Source organism: Musca domestica, unplaced genomic scaffold, assembly GCF_030504385.1.
Source record: "Musca domestica strain aabys unplaced genomic scaffold, Musca_domestica.polishedcontigs.V.1.1 252, whole genome shotgun sequence".
NCBI lineage: Eukaryota > Metazoa > Arthropoda > Insecta > Diptera > Muscidae > Musca > Musca domestica.
Genome location: NW_026712280.1, coordinates 48,917 through 68,957, shown reverse-complemented (window position 1 = coordinate 68,957; position 20,041 = coordinate 48,917). Strand labels below are relative to the sequence as shown.

The 20,041-nt window shown below is 33.8% G+C and overlaps 2 protein-coding genes across 2 annotated transcripts; both read left to right on the top strand.

Annotated features, from left to right (window-relative positions):
- The first annotated feature begins 2,774 nt into the window (after positions 1-2,774).
- LOC101888175 (probable citrate synthase, mitochondrial) lies at positions 2,775-17,320 on the top strand. Its single transcript, XM_005177283.4, has 5 exons — positions 2,775-2,914; positions 3,170-3,241; positions 14,619-14,777; positions 15,769-16,128; positions 16,198-17,320. Exons 2-5 carry the CDS (start codon positions 3,197-3,199, stop codon positions 17,026-17,028), a joined length of 1,395 nt encoding a protein of 464 aa, XP_005177340.1. The 5' UTR covers positions 2,775-2,914; positions 3,170-3,196; the 3' UTR covers positions 17,029-17,320.
- A 1,224-nt stretch (positions 17,321-18,544) lies between these two features.
- Positions 18,545-20,021, top strand: LOC131802999 (cytochrome c oxidase assembly factor 7 homolog). Its single transcript, XM_059123863.1, has 3 exons — positions 18,545-18,760; positions 18,882-19,171; positions 19,233-20,021. Exons 1-3 carry the CDS (start codon positions 18,661-18,663, stop codon positions 19,617-19,619), a joined length of 777 nt encoding a protein of 258 aa, XP_058979846.1. The 5' UTR covers positions 18,545-18,660; the 3' UTR covers positions 19,620-20,021.
- Positions 20,022-20,041: the final 20 nt, after the last annotated feature.

Below are 20,041 nucleotides of genomic sequence, written 5' to 3'. Positions count from 1 at the left end.
GGAGGGCGACGAACGGTTGTTTTTTGAAAAGAAAAACAAAAATTAATTAGAGTTTTGAAATGATATATATTTTTGTACAAAGTAATTTAAGGATAAGCCAAGACATAATACTGGAAAGGGACATGCTCAACGATCCAATGTGTGACAGAGAGCAATAAATTTTAATCCCTACTCCCTGGGAGATATTAAAATAAGAAAGTGTATTTATTCAAAAACAAAAAATATAATGATATGTACAGCAGATCAATCTTAAGGAAGTATGGGAAATGAGCCCAAAATTTTGGGTAACAGACAGCTTGTGAAAATGATAAAAAACCAGGAGAGATGTTTTAAAATTAAATAATTGATGCGATCTTGTGGTTTTTTTATGTTCCCAAGGGAATTGCAGTTCTATAATCGACACTTCTTCAATGGGATTAAATTCTTGTTCCCAATCATTTTTTTTCATCAAGGCTTTCTAAAGGTTTCAAAAACCTAAACCGGCCAGGAAAAAAAGTCGAAGTGACCTTGAATATGAAAAGTTCTCCCAAGACTTGCTATTGCCTTGAAAGACATCTGGGTTTCGAAAAGTTGTTTTGATATCCTGCTTTAAACAATTGAAAATTGTTGCCGGTTCAATCAACAACAATGTATGTGTTCCACAACAATCAGGCGGAATCAACCTCTTTGTCCAAAACAGTAATCAAACAAATGTTTTTTTTTTTTAACAAAAAAAGAATAGCTATCAAATAACAATAGAATAGTTAGTTTAAACAATGAGAAATAGTTTTTCTGCCAAAAGGCATAATTGGACAAAAAGGGGTACGGCACCAACAACTGGTCATTGTCCACTCTCTTGAAACGGACCGTTATGGCCTATTGTTTACCCGACAACAAGAAAAAACTAGAAATGGACCACATTTGTTGACATGAATAATGGGTGCATGTTTTTCTTCAAGGATGTCCGAGAAAACTTTTCTAAATCTTCTTAAGTTTTCAAAGGACAAAACGTTTCATTGTTCCACAGGACAGATGTGTACAAATTTCATGTTTTCCAGATGAATCGAAATGTGATCCAGTTTTCTAGAAAAGGATGCTGCAGATGTTTCTTTTTCTCTTTGAAATTATTAGGGGACTTCTACTAAAAAATTCTTCAGCTATCATTGTTTATTATTAGCGGCATGGCAAAAAACTTGTATTTACTGACCACAGAGCCACTTTTATAAACAAATGTTGAAATAAGAAAATAATGAGATTTGATTTTTACTCGCTTCAAGGATATCTTGTTGTTTTGGAAAACCTTGAATCGAGTGGTAAAATTCCCTTTTGGCTGAATTGCAAATTAAACCAGAGTGTTTATTATTTATTGGCTATACACTTTATCGTCCTAAAAGAGATATAAACAAGAGTACAATCAGAGCTTGAAAGAAAAAAATGTTGTCGTCATCTTTTATAAATTTAATACATTCTTGATTTCCAATTCGTTCCGAAAAAACTTTATTTCGAACTATACTAAATTGTAATGCACAACATGAATAAATAACTATGGCGACATCTGTTGCAAATATTTTTCATTGCCATCTCTCTCAATTCCATTTATTCAATCACAGACACAAACGTCCGAAAGGCAATGCCATTCCTTATAGCAACCATTTGTCTCACATGGCAATTCTATTCCCTTGACAAGAAAATGGCAACTCTACAAAGTGGTTTTTGATTAGAGTAGAAACAAGGCTAAACAGCAATGACACTCGAATATCTGGGGTTATCGTTTACTCATTTATATATTCGACTATACTGTGTGGAACCTGCAAGAATCTTCTATTTTCGAATATTTTTTTTTTGATATTATAAAGGGGAAATCGGTTATTGTTGTCAAACCTTTGACATTCTTGCAGTGCTGGAACAGACCATTTGTACATCTAAGCAAAAGGTGTGTGATAGTTGGTCTGTTTTGTACTACGACCACCGATTTTCCCTTTATGATATTGAAAAATAAGAAATAAATAGATTTTTTGAAGGTCCTAAAAGAGAGCAAGTATCTCTCTGGCTTTCCGTTTCACTTGAAATTTTAGAGCATTAGGTTCTTTTCGAAGAGAGATGAACAAAAAAGCGTACGCCTTAGTTTATTTTCTGTTTATTCATTTATATATCTGGTTATACTGTTTGGCAGCAATATTCATTTTTTCATTGTTTGTAATAATAATTTTTTTTTTGTCTTTAAAAACTACTTGAAAGTGACGAGAATAACTAAATCAATGTGTATGTGGCAGCAAAATGCAACTCTGATTTACAATTAGTCCTGTGCAAACGGTATGTTAGTAAAATATATGGGATCTGAAAGTCGATTATGACGTTTGTAAAACAAATCCAAAGATCGATAGTCGATCTATATATCCCGTTGATAGTGGAAAATTCCTCGATTCCATTCAGAGATTCATGATCAGTTCCAGAACCTTGAAGATTCTACAAATGTTACTACGAAAACCGATTTTCCTTTACAATATTGAATAAAATTGTAAAAATGGTAGATATTTATCGGTTTTGCAAAAGAGTCATTATTCTTTGACATAAATAACAGGGGTATGAGCATTTTTGTTAAACAAAATGTAATCCTTTAAGGGACATTTTCATTTATAATTTTATAAATTAGTTTTGTTTTTATATTTCTTCTGTCGCATAATTTAAAATATGTATTTAATGTGAATTTACGCTGCTCTGAATCACCCGGTAATTTGTGAAAAATCGATGCTATCGATAACTTTACGCGAATGATTTTTCGCCATCAAAAAATCGATAAGTCGAAAGTCGACTTACGTATCCCTAATTCACATTTGGAACATTCATTCGCCTTTCGCGGGGTTCTTAACAACAAACAACGACGACCAACGGATCCGTGTGTTACGAGATTACGAGAGTGCGAGAGTGTATTGTTGTGAGTGCTTCCATTCTTTTTCTGCTCCGACCACCAAAGAAAGACCGAAAGAACAATTCCTTCCTTTTGACAGTTGTTGTTGCTTTTTGGTCTATAAATCAAAAACAAAAGCAAGCGTGTGCTATTAATTTCTATGAAAAAAAAAACTTGGAAAGGAAAGAAAAAATAGAAATCCTTTAATAAAAACTCTACGCGAATAAGTGAAAAGAACGTGATTTTGATTCCTTGTTCTCCTTTTCTTGTGTCTATTTGTAGGAAGTAAGATAAACCGATTCAAACACAATGTCGTTGTACCGTATTTCAACGCGTAAATTGCCAGAGGCTCAGGTGAGTTACAATAATTTCCCAAGTGTGTGTGTGTGTGTGTGTGAGTTAATGCGTGCAAAATCAGAAATTGCCAATGATTTAAGACTTGATGGCGGTGGTGTGATGTGCGTGTACACTACGATTAAATGCTTTGGAAGATTACTAGTCACGTTGTATAGAACCCCCGAAGATTAATAAAAAAAGACAATTCATTGCCGGTGCCACCACCATGTGTATTGATGTTCCAGAACTGTAGCATATTCTCCGATTTTTCCATTGAGCTGGAGTAAATCACCCCAGTAATGTAAACTTTGAACTCTCTTGAGTATTTCGAGAAAGTCATCGTCCCCTTGTTCGCTGCCTGCGTTCCCCTATTGTAGAAATCATTAACTTGAACAGCACAGTGAAAAGTAGGGTTAATCCAACTCTACTATATATTCCGTTGTCAATGTGGTGTGAGTGAGTTTGTGTGTGACACAAGTAAACCGAGATACGCGATTATGATGATGTGTAAACGTGGTTCAGTTTTTTTTTCTTCTTAAAACTAATTATGAATGTGAATTAGGTTTTGTAACAATTGTTTGGTAGTTAGGCTCATTGGCTGACCTCCTTGGGTTTTAGCCATGAAGAAATGTGTGACCAAAATGATAAGAGCCGTTCTCTACCATAGAACAAAAAAGTGGGAGAATAAGAGAGAGAGTGAGAGTTTTACTACTCTTCACTAGGGGTATAGCTTGCTCATTTGATGGTTTAGAAAAAAAAACTGCCGCCTGCTACTTTCTTTTATCATGCCTTTTTTACGCTTGCGTTGAAAAAATCTCATATCGTTTTTGTTGTTGTTGCTGTTCCATATAGTTTACCCACTGCCCCATTACATAACAAACAAAATTATAATTTTTGCATTGAAATTAGTTGCAATTTTATTTGTTAATATTTTGTGATGGATACAATTAACACGGCCAAGTAAATTGTTAATTTGTGGCGGCACGAATATGAATGACCTTATTTCGCTTTGTTGGCTAATGACAGGTGTCAATAATAAATGTGGGAAAAGAGGGATTATTGGGCTAACATTAAATATAAACTATAATGTTTAGGTAATTCTAATAAACTAATTATAGTTAGATTTGTGCTTCTTTAGATGAAAAAATACTTATCCTTGGCGAGTTGAGTTGTTCTCGGCTTTTTTTGATAGGTGTGTCTAGATGTTTATGTAACCACTGGCTGTTGATTGCCACACAAGTGTATTTGGAAATAATTGAAAACCGTATATGGCTAATTTTGGGTGGGTATTTTTGACAAAATAATTATATATTGTAATTAACATTTCTTAACTCTCCTGTCCCATAGTTGAAATTTGATTTCTTCAACTATGGAATTGTATCCTACTCCGGCTACTATTTTCAATGGAACCCCTTTTATTAAGTGACATGTTATTGAAGTTAAAAAAAGTGTTATAAAAACCGACCATACCCATTGTGTAATTAGGAGTAGTGTTTCAAATATTGAATTTTCCGTACGCCCTTAATCCTATAAAATCGAATACTTGCTTTAATTTAAACCTTTAACTAACGAGGTGGTGGTAAATTTATCCTCCCTTCAAATTTTCTTGAAATTCTCTCTTCTATTGAGATGAATAAAAGATTTGTTTAAATGAAAAAAATCTGTTTTTCTTTTACTTATCGTAATTTAAAATATACAAGTTTATATATATATATAAAAAAAATTATCAAAAAAAAAATTAAACATATAACATAACAATTTTTTTGTTGTAAAATTTCGAGGGGTAAAATTTACCGCCACGTTATAAAATATGTCACCTCACCAGTTAAAAGTTAACTAGGGCGATGGGGAACATATAGAAGTTCCAGCATTACCTGAACTGAATTAAATTTGCAAAGATGTTTCTAATACAGCTCATATAATAATATACGTTATGTAGCCGATATAGTGTGATATAAAACCTATGTATATATGATTTTCAGACTTGAGTGAAGGCAAAATTCAATTTTTTGTTGAAGTTAGTTGCATCTTGGGGGCATGCAATTTAGTGCACCTTTTCCTGAGGAGGTTATCACCTAGGTAGAAATCCATGAGAGTAATGAATTCTAAACAAATTTAAACATTTTTAGGGAATTTTGCTTAAAATCTCTTTTTGTCGATAAAGTTGCTTTTAAGTAAAAAAATAATAAAATCTTTAATAATACATAGGTACCTAAAAATATTTTAAGAACTCGCAAATTATTTCTTGAGACTATGGCGACATATTAGCATTTATTTTTAAACATTGCTCCACAAACATTTTTTGATTTGCCGTTTTCTCCTCTACTACACGCTTATACGATAAGGTGATTGAACTGCGCTAATAAAGATTACATTCAGATCTCGTTTGGAAACAAGAACGACTTTTAATATATCTACTTGGCTAATTTTGGAACACAAATTTCGCATTTATGTCTTTTGATAAAACAAAAACACATTTCTTCCAGTTTGAGTATAAAGGGGGTAGTCTTTTTTAGGAATAAAACATTAAGTTATTGAGTATTTGAAGAAATAATCTTTAATTAGAAGTATAACCAGAAGTTTTTACAATTTTTTTCCCATTTCAAATTCGTATATTCTTTATGAGGAGAACTGTTTCGTTGTGTGCTATTGTCTTACAAAACATCGTTTCGTTTTCTTTTTTTCAATTGTTTGGAGATTTGTTAACAAATTTTCAATTGTGACTCAATTGTGTAATGACATGGAACCCGACTGTGTGTTTCTTGTTAAAAAGACCTTCAAATTTATCCATATATTTCCTACATTTAGGAAACCGGTTTCAGTCATGTTCTTGAACTTTTTCATGTAATTCAAAATATCTGATTAGCTGTCGTATTTATTTTTACTGCACAAAATAGTTCGTTCGTCAGCAATAACTTAAATCATATTAAATTTATAGTTAGCTCCCTGTTGAAAATTTTCCAACAATCGCATTGGCACTCACAACTGAATAACAATGCTAAGTAGTAGGTATAATGTTTGATTTATATCAAAGCTAGCGAAAATAATCTAGATCTTTTTGAGGAGATTTTGCTTTTTATCTTAATGACTTTTGGTCATTGGCGTCAATTGGCACTGTTGTTATCTTTCCGCATGGAACGAATGATAAGCAAACACGCCAATGGATTTCAGACAATTTATTTCTTCAAATATTTTTAAGTAAATTGTGTGTTGGGAGTAGAACAAAGTAGCAACTCAGGTACATTTGCAATTGATAATTTGCATGTAATTTACTTATCCGACCGACTCCAGACACATAAAAGCGTTTTGTTGTTAATTTCGATCGAATTCAAAGTTCATTTGCTTTTAGCCTTCGTAGGTATTGTTTTTGTTAAAAATAAAAATCTTTTGGATGTAAAACATTCGTTATGACATCACCACCTCCACCACTACCATACATGTCGAATTGATGTTTTTTTTTGCTTGTTTAGATAAAACATTTTTAAGTGTTATTAACTAAAATCTGTTTTTATTTGGCCTGTTCTAGAAAAGCTTTTCTTTTTCTCTTTGAGTACAACAAATCAACACAGTTTTCCATCATTATTTAACCCTGTTGGGATAACACATTGCCACGCGAATTATTTATTTAAATATGCCATACATTCAATGCTATCTATCTCACAGCAAATTTTCCGGCATTATTTTCTACAGTGACGTAGAGAAATCAAGGAAAATGTTTGTATATTTTTTATGGAAACTGATAAGAGCCAAGAGAAGGAGGGGGAGGCATGTGTGTGGTTTGCCCAAACTACTCATGAACACAGATAATGACGTTTACATTGTGTCGGCGTGGACGTCATTAAAAGTCGCTACTAGTGCTATATATTTATTGCCAATTTAGTGCTAGTATTTATTATTTTTAACTTTTTTCTGGATATACATATATAGATAGTAAAGTTCCATTTAAGCGGATTCGTACCTGCAAATCGTGCTGCTAAATATTATTTTCTGATCTGATTTTTGTCTGCCAATTCCAAGTCTTAGGAAATAACCTTTGTTCGGAAATACAACCTTCAGATGCTGGTCCAGAGTTAGGGAGGTTTGTCTGTTGTCTTCCACCAAGCGATAAGGTTTAATTTATACACTTAAACAACCGTCAGACAGTAACTCGTGTTTTTTTTTCAAATCATGCGTTAAATCGCCATATTCCTGGCTAAAGGTGATAAGGCGCACATTGTCAGTGGCAACGCACTTAGTTTAACCTATACGGAAAGTTCCAAGTTTTTTTTTTAGTAATTAACCCCCTGATATTTGGAATAAATATTCTATTTAAGTTCAAAATCTAACTATTGAAATGCCCTTGGACAGGAGGTCCCTTCCCATATTTCTCTGATTCAAAACTTCAACTTGAACGCAAATTTAATAACAAAACAAATATACTCCCCAGAAGTACTTCAGCTGGTCCTCATTTGCTGTAGCGTCGACAAACTGTTTTGCTTTTTTTTTTTACATTTACAACTGTCTGGCCACCACATCTTTCCCCTTCCATATTAATGCACTTCCCTTGACGGGTGCAGAAACGTTCTTGCTGCCACTACAGTTTTGATGTGAGAGCAAGTGCGTGTTTATTTTGTGCGGGGTAAAGGGCGATCCAGTGTGCACCACATGGAGAAGTAGGAGGCAACTGGGTTTGCATATTCAATTAATTTGCGCGCCAGTGTTCCACTCACATTGATTACCACGTTATCAATAGTATGGAGGGAGCATACACACAAACTCACAGCGAGGCTTGACACTTTTTCCGCCTTTTTTCTTCGGAATTGAAATTTAATAATTCTAATCAAATTAAAACAGAAGACAACAATATGGGTCAATATCAGTGTGCTAACTGGAATTAACCGGAATGATGTGATTGAAAAGTTCGCAGTGTACATAGGATGACATTTGTTCGGCTTAATGAGATTGTAAAGAAGTTGTTGTTTTTTAGTGGAAGGGTGTATCAAAGGATGGGAAGATTTTTATACCATTTCGTTTTGATTGCAACGGTTATTGAACTATTTGGCTGGCTATTAGACATTAGCCTTTATAAAAGTTTTTGTACGCCACAATATACAACAACGACAATTCAGGAGACAAAGAAAATTCTATATGAAAATGTGATGTATGGCTTCGTGCGGCCAAATATTCGTATTGCTGGCGTCTAGTGGTATTTAATTCTAAAAATACTGAAAAAAAAAAACATTTTCATTTTCTTTTAAATGCCTTCTTTGTGTCTCTCTTACGTAAGATAGACACAATTTAAGCATCCAAAAAGCATATACATATCAACTGTATATATCATACCACTTGTGTTCTAGCGGGAGAGTGCGAGAATGAGCATGAAAATTGCGCACAAATCTGGTCAAAATCATCCCTCTTGCTATAATAACTTGTTTCAAATGGTTACTACTTTCTAATATTTTTGGAATATGTTTTCAATGATATTGGGGGCTACGAATGGAATGAATCAACCTTTGGTTATATCCAATTGTTTCATAAAATGTTTTCATTTATATGAGGTCCCTGAACTTGAAACTATTTCATTCAACTTTTGGAAGATAAGAGGTGATTGAACTAGAAATGATGGAAGCTGAAAAAGAGTCAATAGAAATCTTGTCATTCAACATTGATAGGAAAGTAGCAGAAAAAAACTCGCTTTTTTTATTTTTATTCTGTTAAAGTTTGTTCTCGTTATATATTTAGCATCCTCCGCTTTCCCCTTTCGTTACTTGCATTCATATATTGTTGAGAAAATAGAAATAATAACTGTAATTCATAAATCAATTTACTTAAAATCATATAACAATAAATAAGGAAGTTGAAAATATTTTATTTTCCCAGCACTTATTTATCATTAAATGTCAATGCTGTCATTCAGCCGGCAACAGTCATTAACGGCAGTTGCCATGCTCACGATATTGAAAAAAGTTTGAATGCGTTTATTATTGAAATTATTGCTATTGCATGTAGTTTACAGTTGCCAAGTAATCGGCTTTTCTATTGTTTGCTATCCATGAACAAGGGTATGCGATTTTTTAGGAAAACTTGAAGAAGATCGGTAAAAACTTTACTAAATGGGTTATTTTTAAATACATATACCATTCGAAGAAACTTCTTCAAATTGTGGTATTGGGTGCAATATAATTATTTTTTACTGATCAATGCCTCCACAAAATCTACAATTAACATGCATATAATCCCCTTTTATGACCCTTGCCAGATGACTTTTGGAATAATAAAACTAGTAGCAGCACTTGTAAATATTTCGATTAGAGTTCAATAGTTTTACTGCAATCAAGCTTATAAATGTATTAAGAATTTAGTGATAATTATCAGCCGCAGAGAAAATATCGACTGCTTTCCCAACAAAGTCACGGAACCGATAACAGATAAGCATGACGAAGAATTTGATAACGACGAATGTCAACCATGTTAACAAATACTCTTTTTTTTCTATTATCTGATAAATGGAAGTACTCTTCTCCAACAAAACAAACACAGAGACGCAAGAAAGGGTTCCAAATTGTTTGGATGATAAGATTTTCTAAAAGTAGCGCCAAATAAATTCCCCATTGAGTTGAGTTGACACACGCATATAACTCGAACAAAGAAGCAGGTATTATGTGATCATTTAATTATCAACGTCATGTGACTTCATTTCATTTTTTGCCATATCATTTTTCCACCGCCCTGATATGTGGGGGGAAAATTAACACAAAATAAATCAAAACTGCACACACTGAACGTATTTGAAAAGCTAATTTAATAAACGAATTTTGTTTGAATAAAAATAAGTATAACTCTGGTGTTTGTTTAAATAAAAAATATGGATAATTTAATTTATATTTTTTTTTTTGCAAACCTTTACTTTATTTTTCAATTGCATGTTTTTCTCTTTAATTTTGTCTTTCTAAAGAGTAATGCATATTCATTATTAACCTTGGGTGGGAAATAACAGATACTCGTGTTTCTAATGACATCATGTGATGGATGAAATATTTACTCTGAGTTGAAGTCGTCGTACACACATCTATTTCCCCTAAGATATACTTGCATAGAAAAAAAAAAACAGATGTGCCAAATGACTTGACAATAGGTGAAAAATTAAAAAAATGTGGATTTTATTGGGAATATAATTGAACCAATGATTATTCCAAAAATTATGAAATATTGTTCCAATAATAAATTGTAACTTGGTTGCAATCAGTGGGGTAATTAGTTGCATATATTCACTCGCTTCCGACTAGGCTTCTTCCCTTAATGTTTACCGTATCTGACACGATCGCTTGTGTAAATTTGCCGTTGAACCTTGACATATGTACACTCATAGCAACAAATACACTCAACCAGGAACTATATATAAATGTAGTACAGGTGAATGATATCGTGCTATTGCCGTGCTGATTGGCGGTATTAAGACTTTTCATTCTTAATAGGAAAATTTACATTTCTAATAGAAACAAATGATGATGGCAATCACCGTCCACGTCATCAGTCGGTTTCAAATTACAACTTGTTGCAATCGTTTAAGAGAACATTTCGCACATGTTCGAATGATGATACATGCCACCAGAAACGTTAGGAGGCATACATTAAAGCCTTGCGGTTGGTTTTCCATTCATTCGCCGCTAGCTAAGGTGTGATGTAAGTTGTGCTAAATACTGGCCGTTTTGCATATTCAATTACACCGCTGGCTTTTATCATTGCAGCTGATGTTGTTATCGTTGTTTTTGTATTTGGTTAACGCCTATCTTGTGAATTGTTCTATATTTATAATGATTTATAAGATAATCGTAAAGTGACGTAGAAGTCGACAGCCAATAAATTGATTTATCTAAAAATAATAGCATTTGTTTTATAAATCTTGTCACATTCGCGATCATTGAACGATAAATAATGTTAATTTATGCTGTGTTTAATTGATGGCAAGATATAGTGGAATTAGTTCAATCTACATTCTCATGGACCCCACCCCTCTTTTGGGGGTCTATTTCCGCATCGTTTTGGGTCATTGGCTTCAAAAACAATACATAAATGAAATAGTGATGTATATTTCGGCCACTTAAGAAGAAGGGGAAGAAAGTAGACGATTTCTATGCCAATAAATAGTCCTATTTACGCAGATCTGCAGTCACGATCCATAACAAGAAAAAAAGTCGAAATGTGAAAAAGAAACATCTCCATAAAAGTTTGAATATAGATCTAGAGACATATCCTTTTAATTTATTTTACCACATTGAAAAGTTAAGAAAAACGCAATGATTTACCCTCGTTAAAGCTGCATAATTGTTCATAAAATTTGTCTGATGGGCGTATTTTTTGTTCCAACTTTTAGCAGAATTTATGTCATTAACTCCCCCAGTCGCTGATTAATCAGAGCCACTGTTCAATCACATTGCAAATGAGACGACAACGCCACGTTTATTTAGCAATTTTCTCATGGCTTGCCTAATATTTGTATACATCAGGGCAAGGCAGAGAGCCTCAAAAATTTTTTGTGATTGTATGTGTTTTGAAATAAAAAAAATATTGCAAGTGTTTTTTGCCTCTCTTTACAGAGTGAGAAATAATTTATTATCTTTAAATTTAAAAATTTCTGTTTTCAAAACAACTTCGTTGGTAAAAAATTAATATTTTGACAGACAATTCGGAGACATATTTGTAGAATTATTTCAATTATGATTCATTTTAAAATTAAAAAAATATATAAGTTGACATTTTCAGAAATTTTATATAATTTTGATATTATTTTTGTTTAATAATTTCGGACATAACATGCTAACCATCTATGTTGACCCTTTAAAAATCCGATTCCAATTTCCACAGGCTGGCATACGCAAATAGTCGTAGAATTTTATGCTGACCAGAAACTCATATCCTGCGTTGAGTTCTAAAAGATTATTTCTATGAATTACAAATAGAATGATAAACATCGCATCTTGCTATTTTCCCTAAAATTGACTAAGAACTTACATATAATTTCATTAATGTCTCTAATTTGGAAAGACAATAAATTTGTCGATCAATATGAAATGAATTCATATTCCTAACATGTGAATTCGTATACAAATTCTGTCAAATTCAAAGAATTCAATCGAAAAAGATAATCTTAACAATTGTAATTTTTACAATTTCGGAAATATTTGTTTCAAATATGTAGTAAGATATATTTATGTGTTCCAATATTTCTTACGGTGTATTCATAAAAATGTCCGACAGCACCTTCGTCATCGACTGCTCGAACAAAACTAAATATTCTCCCAAAACCAATTTGACAGAAAATTCAAAACAATTTATTTTTTACAATTGTGTTGGTGAACACACAGATATCCCAAGGGATACTCTTTGCCTAGCCCTGGTATACATGTATGCATGGCACAATAAATTCAAGGTAGGGCAGAACTACCATATGATTTCAATTTTTTTATTTTTCTGGCTTAATATGTCAACTTCATTTGTTTATGTGTGCATATTCTTTTCAATAATAAAAAAATTGTTCAGAAAATATTCAAATTCGGGTGTTTTCAAAATGCTTATTGCAACATATGCATCGACAAAGTCTACAGTTTATGTCGCGAAATAAACCATAAGAGATATATAGAACATGATTTTGAAAATAAATGTTGACCTTTCATTCAATTTTCGCGGTTTTCAATTATTTGTTCAAAATTAATGCAACATGTTGTTTGATTTTTTATTGTTTTGATACTATTTCTGACATTACAAGCCAAACAGGTAGACCTCTATACTTGCAATTTTTTCAAAGTTGACCTACCTTCTCTTCATTGTACCATGCATGTATGTATGATTGTATGCATCCCAACATACCAAATTGACTTGAGAATAATATTTTAATAAGCTTTCAAAAATAAGCCTTAAGCTTGAGAAAATCTTGAGAATGTATTGAGAAATGCTTGTTTAACAATTATAGAATAATCGAAAGGGAACCCTTATTCATAAACTTATTCTTGTAATTGCAGAATAAGCTTACGAAAGTAATATTTTATAAAGCTTATTTTTTCAATGGTAAAAAATATTTATTTATTCATTTTTTAAGTATTTTACACATTTCATTCATTGATTGCCATCCCAGCTGTCACTGTCACTGCCACTGCCTTGATACCTAGATGCTTTCTTTCCCCTTATTTGAGCTTCTGTATCTCCTCCACTTATTCTTCACTTCTGTTGAATTCCTGCAACTTTTTGACGCCTCCATTCTGAAATGAGATTGTAATAATTTATACTACAGATTCCCAGATTTATTATTCATCATTACCTTAGAGTTTCGTCCGGAAATGGGTCCTAAATTCGCGTGATTTTTATTTTAACCAAAGAAAATAATTTTTTGTTGACAATTTTCACAAAAAAATCAAAACAAACTTGTCAACAAAGGACAGATTTGAGAAAAGTTTGTGCAAAAAAGTGTTTCTCAAGCATTGTTGAAAAATTCTTATGATAAACTATTTTCATAATATTATTCTCAAGCTGTATTGTATTTTTGGTATGTTGGGATGGTACAATGAATACAAGGTAGGCTAACTTTGAAAAAATTACAAGTATGGAGGTCTACCTGTTTGGCTTGTAATGTCGGAATTACTATCAAAACAATAAAAAAGCAAACAACTTGTTGCATTGATTTTGAATAAATAATTTAAAACCGCGAAAACTGAATGAAAATCAAAATTTCTTTTCAAAATCATGTACTATATATCTCTTATAGTTTATTTCGCGACAAAAACTGTAGATTTTGTCGATGCATACGTCGCAATAAGCATTTTGAAAACACCCAAATTTGAATATTTTCTGAACAATTTTTTTATTATTGAAAAGAATACACACACATAAACAAATTAAGTTGACATATTAAGCCAGGAAAATAAAAAAATTAAAATCATATGGTAGTTCTGCCCTACCTTAAATTCATTGTACCATGATTGTATGTATGTATAAGATAAGCCATTGCCTCAAGTCATGCTCAATATTATGACACCTTTTATTTCTGTTATCAGTCTCAAAACCCAAAGAAAATTCCCTATGGAATATTATGGCTTATCGTTTTTATTTTCTTTTTGAATGAAAGCACTTTGAAGGCCTGTAACGGACGGACGGACGCGTCATTCCAATATTGACAAAGCGTGACAAGTGAATTATTACAACCAAGCAAGTGTGATTAGACAATAAACACACAAGCACTCAAACATATATGAGTATTTACAACTGTCTGTAAAGTATTCTAAACTAAAAAAACTGAGAAAATTTAACAATTATCTAATCTGACGCACACACACACACACAACGTCACACCAATTTGGAATAAAACCTATTTGAATTTTATCATATACTTTATCTCATTTTTTCTTCCCATATTTTATTTCAGAAATTGAATGCCTTCTTGGCCCAATATGCCCGTTTCTTCACTGCCGATTCCGGTTTGCGTGAAGTCTTAGCCCAGAAAATTCCCGCTGAACAGGAACGCGTCAAGAGCTTCAGGAAGCAATATGGCTCCTTCAAGATGGGTGAAACTACCATCGACATGGTGAGTAAAATATGTCTCTCGCATTAAATAAATTTTGTTCATAAAAAACCAAGAATAATGACGTCAGCAGTTCCTCCATCAAGTTGATAACTATTCAAAAGAAATTGTAAAATTATGATTACGTAATACAAATGGATATGAATAATACTCTGCTGTTTGTCTGTTTCTATTGAAATATCCTTCAATGGAAATGTTACTGGAATTGTTATTATTATCGCGCCCTTCCTTTGTCATCTAATGAATATTTGTTTTTTTACATAAAAATTCATTTTCACTTCAGATGGCCGGTGCTTCTTATGCATTTTCTTTCGATGTTGGAAACAACAACAAACGAATCATGATATTATGGCCAAATGCCAAGCGATTAAATAATAGACAGGGGAATGACGACGACAACAGCAGCAGAAGCAGAATATCATGAAATTGTTAAATTTTCTTTAATTTTCTTTCAACTGAAATGCCGGTTTCCTCCTCCCCCTTTCCACACACTGCTACTATAAGGCGGCGGTACTTCTAAAATTAAATGTGCATTTTCTGCTTTTCGTGTTCTAAATAATTTTCATGTGATTACACAACGATTCACTTTCTTGTTGTTTACTTCGAAAGACATTGGGAAAGGGGAAATGGTCGCATGATGAATGCACAGACTTTGTTTCAAGTCGATTGACTTATATTTTTATGCATTTTTTGTTGTGAGTTTTCACAACAACCACCCTCCCCCACTCAAAAGAACTGCATATTGATTTTCGGTTATGTCATTTTTTCTTCTTCTCTTTACAATAATTGCATAATGAAAAAAAGAAAAACAAAACACGAAATGACATTCCGCTTGTTTGTGCCAGTTTTTTTTTGCTAAATTGTATTACAATGAATTGTGGAACCACCAGGTGGACACAATTTGTCCCAAAATGTAACACATTTTTAGGTCATATATACAACAATAACAAAGTAGCAAATTAGCTTAACCCAAGATATGCCCTAATACTTGCAGATGTATGGTGGTATGCGTGGCATTAAAGCCTTGGTTACCGAAACTTCAGTCTTGGATGCTGATGAGGGTATCCGCTTCCGCGGCCTTTCCATTCCTGAATGCCAAAAGGTATTGCCCGCTGCTGAAGGTGGCGCTGAACCCTTGCCTGAAGGTCTCTTCTGGCTCTTGATGACCGGTGATGTTCCCACCAAGGCTCAGGTCAAGCAGTTGTCTCGCGAATGGGCTGAACGTGCTGCCCTGCCCCAACATGTTGTCACCATGTTGAACAATTTCCCCACCACCTTGCACCCCATGTCCCAATTTTCGGCTGCCATCACTGCCTTGAACCACGACAGTAAATTCGCCAAGGCCTACTCAGAGGTAAGTGCAGAACGACGAGACCGTTCCACATGATTTATTAATGGTTTGTCTGGATTTTTCTCTCTGCAGGGTGTTCACAAGTCCAAGTACTGGGAATACGTCTACGAGGACAGCATGGACTTGATTGCCAAATTGCCTGTCGTTGCTGCCACCATCTACTGCAACACCTACCGCAATGGCAAGGGCTCCAAGACCATCGATCCCAATTTGGATTGGTCCGCCAACTTCGTCAAGATGTTGGGCTATGACGATCCCCAATTCACCGAATTGATGCGTCTCTACTTGACCATCCACAGTGACCACGAAGGTGGCAACGTATCCGCTCACACTGTTCACTTGGTTGGCTCCGCCTTGAGCGACCCCTACCTCTCCTTCGCCGCCGGCATGAACGGTTTGGCCGGTCCCTTGCACGGTTTGGCCAACCAAGAAGTCTTGGTTTGGTTGCGCAAATTGCAAAGGGAAGCCGGTAACAATCCCTCTGAGGAACAACTCAAGGACTACATCTGGAAGACCCTCAAGTCCGGCCAAGTCGTTCCCGGCTACGGTCACGCTGTACTCCGCAAAACAGATCCCCGCTATACCTGCCAACGCGAGTTCGCCCTCAAGCATCTGCCCAACGACGAACTCTTCCAATTGGTCTCCAAGATCTACAAGGTCGTGCCACCAATCCTCACCGAAACCGGCAAGGTTAAGAACCCCTGGCCCAATGTAGATGCTCACTCCGGTGTCCTGTTGCAATACTACGGCATGAAGGAAATGAACTACTACACTGTCTTGTTCGGCGTCTCCCGCGCTCTCGGTGTGTTGGCCTCCCTCATTTGGGATCGTGCTTTGGGCTTGCCCATCGAACGCCCCAAGTCCTTGTCCACAGACATGCTCATGAAGATGGTTAAGAAGTAAATTATTAACAAATACCGTACACAGTAATAAAACCAAAAACTATTTCTAAAAACAACAACAAATATATCTGTCAAATCTGGAGGAACTCGTCAAAAGTATTCGAAAGCATACACTGATTTCGAATTATTTTGATTGTATTGCCATGATGCGAGGATATATAACTAGAGAAGAAACCACAACAAAACAACAACAAAACACATTTACTTAACGAATTAATGCTTAATTAATTTTAATTTAATTTAAATAATACAACAAACAAACAACAAAAATAAAAACCCTAAAATAAACCAAACATGTTGTGAATATTATTTGTTTATACAAAAGAGAAAATAATAGTAGTAAATCAAAACGGTTATACTCAAAAACTGTCCTTTAGCTGTAATCAGATTCAATATTTTGGATTTCCTCATAAACAATGTATTATTATTTTTTTTTTTTTTTTCAATTATCAAAGCATAATGCGATAGGTGGGTGACCTATCTCACACCTAAAATATCTAGAACAATAATCTACCAAATGAAATTATTCAAATATTTTGAATAAAAACAAGTTTGTAGTGTTCATCGTTGTAATGAAAACGAAACGTGTAGTTGGAATTTTGAAAACAATAAAGTAATTGAAAAGAAATACTATCTTAAAATTAAATGACATTTATTCATGTATCAAGTTGACAATACACTCATTATATAGAGTTAAAATCTATTATTTATGACAAGTATTGATATTCCATAACGTAAAGATGTTTTGGACAAGTTGAAATTTACTTGATTATGGCATTTCCAGCGGTGTATTAATAGTACAATGGAAGGTCACGTATTGTGTTCAAAATAAATAAATAAAAACTGAATAACACAATTTGTTTTATGACTATAGTGGGTTTACATTTTTCCAGTACCAGTAATTGGGGAAACTTGTTAGAATTGGGCTTCAGATTTACATTGCAAACTATTCTTTTTTTTTTTTACTTTAATAAATTTTTCAAAAAGGTTATTACTAGTTATCTCACAGTTTTAAATCGGCATCACAAAATAAAATACGATAGAAACCTTGTATAGGCCGTGGTATAGTTATTTGAAATTCTAGGCTGTTTTGAAAGTGTAAAAATGGCCCTTATTCTATATGTCGTTGGGGATTCGTTATTCTAAGTCTCAATATTGTCATTTGTTAGGGTTTTTGGTATTCTGTAAGAAAATTTGACGATGACATTGACTTGTATTGGAAAAATCCAAAATAAAATATTAAATTTAAAGCATTTTAATAAATAAGTTGGAGAGTTGACGGCGTTGTCGTCGTCAAGTAGAAGAAGGGTGAATATCTCTCAATCAATTCCTGAAACCCAAAGAATCCCCTGTAATTTTTTCTCAATGTGAGCAGTACAGCATTACAAGCTCAAATGTATCTATAGCACCCTAGTCAATTGTTTTCTGTGTCAAAAGTAGATTGTTAATACCCTATACAAGTTCAATTGTTCATCTGCATATCCCTACCTGTTGACAACTTTTCAAACTGTAGAACCCTTAATATCCACTATGAGCGCCGTTTTTGTGTGATTGGTTGGCTTTGTATTTATATAATAATAAAAAATAAAAAAGTAACAATTAAGCCGGACAACATCAATATCGGGAACAAAATATGGCCTACGATCTAAAAAAAGAGTCCGACGTTAAGGAGTACATAGACAAACTTGGAGTGGAGTACCGCTTCGGGTGTTATTCTGAAAAGAAACCGGAAGGTGGGAAGAGTTTTAGTTTAGTTTGTAAAGATTGCAGATTCTAACCTCCTTGTTTCTTAAAAAAAGTTAATAACACATTGCCAGAACTCTGGAATTAATTTTGTGCCTTTTCTTGTTGTAGTCTGTCATTTACTGGGTGACTATTTGGAGGGCATCAAAAAAGATTTCGAGAAAGCCTCTAAGGTATACAAATCGACATGTGACGATTATGGTTACGCAAAATCCTGCTTTAAATTCGGCAACTATAGCTTCTTGGGTAAGGGAAAGAGCGGAAGCAAAGGAGACCCTAAAGCCGCCTTTAGTTACTACGAAAAGGGTTGCAATTTGAATGATTCTGATTCCTGTCTGCACTCTGGTCTTTTGTTGGTGTCCCGTTCTATGCCAAAGGAAATCGATAGAGATGTCCAGAAAGTAAGTAATATGGAGAATGAATACATTCCATACGATCAGTGAAACATTTACGTTTTTCCAGGGTTTGACTTACCTGACAAAGAGTTGTGATATGAACAATGCCACAGCATGTTTTTACTTGTCTGGAATGCACATTTCGGGTGTCCAAAGTAAACCCGAAGAATACAATCCCCATGCACCACCAACAACCCAGAAACCTGTCAAGGACAGCGATTATATTGTACAAAAGGACATGAAAAAGGCATTTGAGTTTGCGTTTAAGGCATGCGAACTACGCAATATGTATGCTTGCGCCAATCTAAGTCAAATGTATGCGCGCGGTGATGGCACCGAAAAGAATGAAAAGGAAGCAGAAAAGTACAAGAAGCTTGCCATCGAAATGCAAGAAGAAATCAAGAAACAACAGCAGACTCTACAATTCCAACAAGGCCTAAAGAATCCGCAATAATATTGCAATGCAACATTGTTATACTGATGCCAATGAAGAGCTATACCTTGGAGGCAGCATACAATTGTGTTTACTTAAGCAATGTATATACCCAACGTTTTATTTCCAGGCTTTCCTTATGACGCCTTCTTCGAGTACGAAGTTAAGATATCCTCTGCAACTATTTTTCAGTTGTTATAGTTTGAATTTTGAATTGACGACGGTACAATATGATTAGTTTTATTTGTTACGTTTTTCTTTTTCTCTTCAGATCCCACGTATTAAGATAAAGTAATTTTTTTTTACAATAAAAGATATAGTTCTTTTGTTAAATTTTTAGTTATTTGCATTAGATCATATATAAATAAACGTATATATTTTTGAAAATGACAAGTAATAAAGGAAAACAATCGAAAAAATGCATTGCTATTTATTTTCTTAAA